The following is a 3,857-nucleotide window of genomic DNA, read 5'->3' as shown; positions in this document are numbered from 1 at the left end:
TTACACACAGAAGATGACAAAGCATTTAATTGCAGATACACGAGCGATCACTATTATATTCAGATAAGGAAGAGAAAAGGATGGTTTGGCCCTAATCATGACGTCCTATTTCAGGCATGACCTGCTGCATACCACATTGTGGTTCAAGCAGACGGAAGCCAGGTCAAGAAAGGAACTTTGCACTCCACGAAATACCATCAGACCCGGATGAACGAGCGAGCTGGCTACAAGCAATCAAGAGAGATGACTGGCTGCCATCAACCTACTCCATGGTTTGCAGTCGGCACTTTGTGCCATCCGACTATGTTGAGGGCAAACGCCGAAAGCTGAAGAAAGGCGCTATCCCAAGCATCTTTTGGAGCATGCCGCCTTCAAATATCACTAAGATGAAGGACGCTATCAGAAGGAAGTGCAGCACTCCATATTCATCAGAAGTTCCCAAGAAGAGGCAATGCCTGGACACAGGCAGTTCGCAAGCGACTGATGCGACATCAAGCTCTACACTGGACACTCCACCGACCTCCTTTCTGTGCAATGAAGGTGCTGAACGAATCCAAATCATCTGGACATCTGCAGCGAGCACCTTGGAGCCTCAAAACAGGCAGGCATCAGAAGTGCCAGACAGCAGGCCATGCCAACAGCCAGTGCTGTTCACCCATCAAGGAACACAGGCAAACGTTCGAAAAATGTCAGCACAACTAACCGTAGAGAAACGTAGATGGACCCGACGAGTCACCACCCTGCGAAACCAAGTGGAGAGACTCAAGAACACGGTTGACAGATACAAAAAAGACTTGGAAAAGTTGCGAAACCTGAGGGAAGAAGATGATGTCACAAATTTTCTTAACATCCGTGAACAAGCAAAGGAAAAGAACATATCGGCTATGTTTCTAGTCGACCAAGTAAAGAACTACCACAAGAAAAGCCCAAGGTGGACAGAACATACCATCCGTCACTGCATTTTGCTGAGACACATTTCTACGAAGGCCTATGAACACATAAGGTCTGAAGAGCTTTTTAAACTTCCCAGCAGGAACACTCTGCAAAGCTACATCGGAGCTGCCTCAGGTCAAACTGGCTTCAGCGACTTGGCGAAGGCTCGGCTTCAAACAGAACTACACAACCTGGCAAACACACAATCAAGGACATGCTCTCTCATTATTGATGAAATGCAGATCAAACAGAGCTTGCAGTACAACAAGCAGCAGGATGTCTTTGTGGGCCAAGTGGACCTGGGACCATTGACTGAAAAGACCAAGCAGCCCATCCTGGCAAATTCGCTGCTGTGCTTTTTCATGAATGGGCTCAGCATTCCATACCGGATCCCTGTTGCCTACTTTTTTACCAAAGGGTTAACAGGGACCGAACTGGCCAAGCTTCTGCTTCATGTCTTGGGCAAGGTGGAAGACGTTGGCTTCAAAGTACTCCGGATTGTAACTGACAATCACCGAGTGAATGTCAATGCAATGAAGCAGCTTTGTGGGGGACTCCTTACACATCACATCCTGCACCCAAATGACCCGGAGAGGATTCTGTTCCTTAGCTTTGACTATGTTCACATCTTGAAGAATATACGGTCCCAATTCCTGGAACGCAACTTTGGAAAGGACAATGAGATCAAGTCCTTCTACCTCAAGAAGTTGTACGAGCTCCAGAGAGAGGCGGCTGTTAAGCCAGTCAGGTTCCTGAGTCGCAAACATCTTTTCCCTAGCAACATAGAGAAAATGAATGCCAAGAGAGCAGTCCAGCTCTTCTCCCCTGAAGTGACAGCTGTGCTCAAGCACCTCCAGGAACAAGCTGGCCATACGAGTGACCTACTGTATGCGGACGCAGGACCAACCATCTTCTTCATGGACTCTGTGTACCGCTGGTTCATTTTGCATGATACCAGTAACTGCACACAACACATACACCAACGCTACCCAGATGTGCGCCAGTATGATCACCCAGACGACCCTCGTCTGGAATGGCTCGAGTTTTCGTTCCCAGCCTATCTCGAGCAGATCAAGAGCACGGCAAGCCCATCACAGTTCCTGACGACAGAAACCTTCGAAGCCCTTCTCTTGACAACATACTCGACAGTTGCATGTGTACAACACCTTCTCACCAAGGAAGAGTTTGGATTTGTACTGACCAGGAAGTTCAGCAGCGACGCCATTGAGTCCCTGTTTGGCTCATTGAGACGATCTCAAGGGTGCAATGACCAGCTTAGCGTTCGGGCTGCAATCTCCGGAATTGAAAAGATCCTGAAGACTGGTCTCATCACAGCTTCCCAGCAGAGCAATGTGTCACATGCTGCCTCGACCTCATCGGGTATGACTTCAGCAATTCGGTGCATACCACCAGCAGTGTCAGCTGCCACGCCATTCCAACTTCCACAGAGTGCAGCGGAAATCTTAGAAAAGCTGTCGGATCCCAATGTACAATACCTGCCAAGCCTCGAGCTGTCGGCGACAGCGCACGTTGGGGGCTACATTGCCCGTGTTGTACAAGAACACTTTTCATGCTTCTTCTGCATACCTCTTCTTACAAAGCCGAAGACAAACAGTGCCTTGCAAGGGATCACAAACCACCTGGACCGGGGAGGCCTTTTGTATCCCTCAGATGAACTTGCCCACCTTCTCAATGTCCTCAGGATGTTTGCAGCGGATGTGTTGTCGTACAACCTCAGGAATTGGCAGCCCCTCGAAACTCTTGTGAAGTTTGCATTGCCAGCAGTGTATGACTCTCCTTTGCTGCTCTGCCCAACGAACAACAAGGCTCATCGCCGTGAACTGATCCATCTTGTCTGCACAAAGTTCTTCAGACCGCTCCTTGTTAACTATGCCTTCTGTCACACAGACAGGAACGATAGATTTAAGATGTTTGCACGAAAGCCTCGATCTCGGAAGTTTCAGAAGGTGAGATAGAGTGCACGCAAAGGTAGATTAGAGCAGTGTTTTTTTGTTTTGTTTTTTCTTTTTCTACCTTTAGTCAAGCGGAACTCTGTTCATATGTATTTTATTTGGCCTTGGCATTTAGTGATTTTGTGTCCGAGTTGGTCTTTCTGCGCAAATTATATGATATATGTACAAAGATTATATTTGTTTCCAATGAGTTTACTGGGTGCCTTTACTCCTGCTAATAAATCCAGCACCTGCCACAAGTCGGTTTTCCCTTAAATTTGGTCGGATTTCCAGCGCTCGTCACTGCAACGTGACTCGATCACGTTCCACCGGTAACATAGCACAACACTGCAGCAATGTTTTGTGTTGCTAGGGTTTGTTTTAATGCGTTGAAACGCATCAATTATAAAAAAGGGAGACAAAATGTTGTTGCAAAACTTCTTTCAGCAGAACTGCTGTCCCTTATTTGGACACACTTCGATTCTTGCTTATCACTGCTCACGACGTAAAATTTTTTTTTTTTTTCATTTAGATAATTTAACATGCTGAAAATTTAGACACGATGCAATATTATCATATGGAAAGCCTTTGACCAGCGCGACTGCGTAATATAGAAAGCCGAACTCTCGACCGACGTTTCACTGCCTTGCATGACCTTAATTTTGCTCTTTTCTGACGTTCGAGCTTGCAAACCCTGCTGGCGGAAATTATTAATACCGCAGCGCTTTTCCTACTTACGCACAACTCAGGTTAAGATTGCGTTGTAACCCAGATACTGCTCCTCATCCGGGGTTCGAGTCCAATCACAGCGGCTCATGGGGTTCTCACCGAGTTGCCGCCGTGCACGCCGATATTTGGCCATTTGGCCGCCGAGCACGTCCGGCAAATCTTCTGCTCCCTTCGGGAAGGGCCATGGGCTTCACCGCACAACACAACATGTACGCCTAGCTGGCGCCGCCACGCGGGAACCAC

At 47.7% G+C, this 3,857-nt stretch overlaps 1 protein-coding gene across 1 annotated transcript; it reads left to right on the top strand.

The window, feature by feature from the left end:
* The first annotated feature begins 483 nt into the window (after positions 1-483).
* On the top strand, positions 484-3,044 carry LOC121838467. The gene is made up of 2 exons (XM_042294744.1): positions 484-529; positions 577-3,044. The coding sequence occupies exons 1-2, from the start codon at positions 484-486 to the stop codon at positions 2,907-2,909; spliced, it is 2,379 nt and encodes a 792-aa protein (XP_042150678.1). The 3' UTR covers positions 2,910-3,044.
* Positions 3,045-3,857: the final 813 nt, after the last annotated feature.

The sequence above is a fragment of the Ixodes scapularis genome, unplaced genomic scaffold, assembly GCF_016920785.2.
Source record: "Ixodes scapularis isolate PalLabHiFi unplaced genomic scaffold, ASM1692078v2 PGA_scaffold6__148_contigs__length_123643588, whole genome shotgun sequence".
NCBI lineage: Eukaryota > Metazoa > Arthropoda > Arachnida > Ixodida > Ixodidae > Ixodes > Ixodes scapularis.
This window is presented reverse-complemented; position numbering and strand designations above follow the sequence as displayed.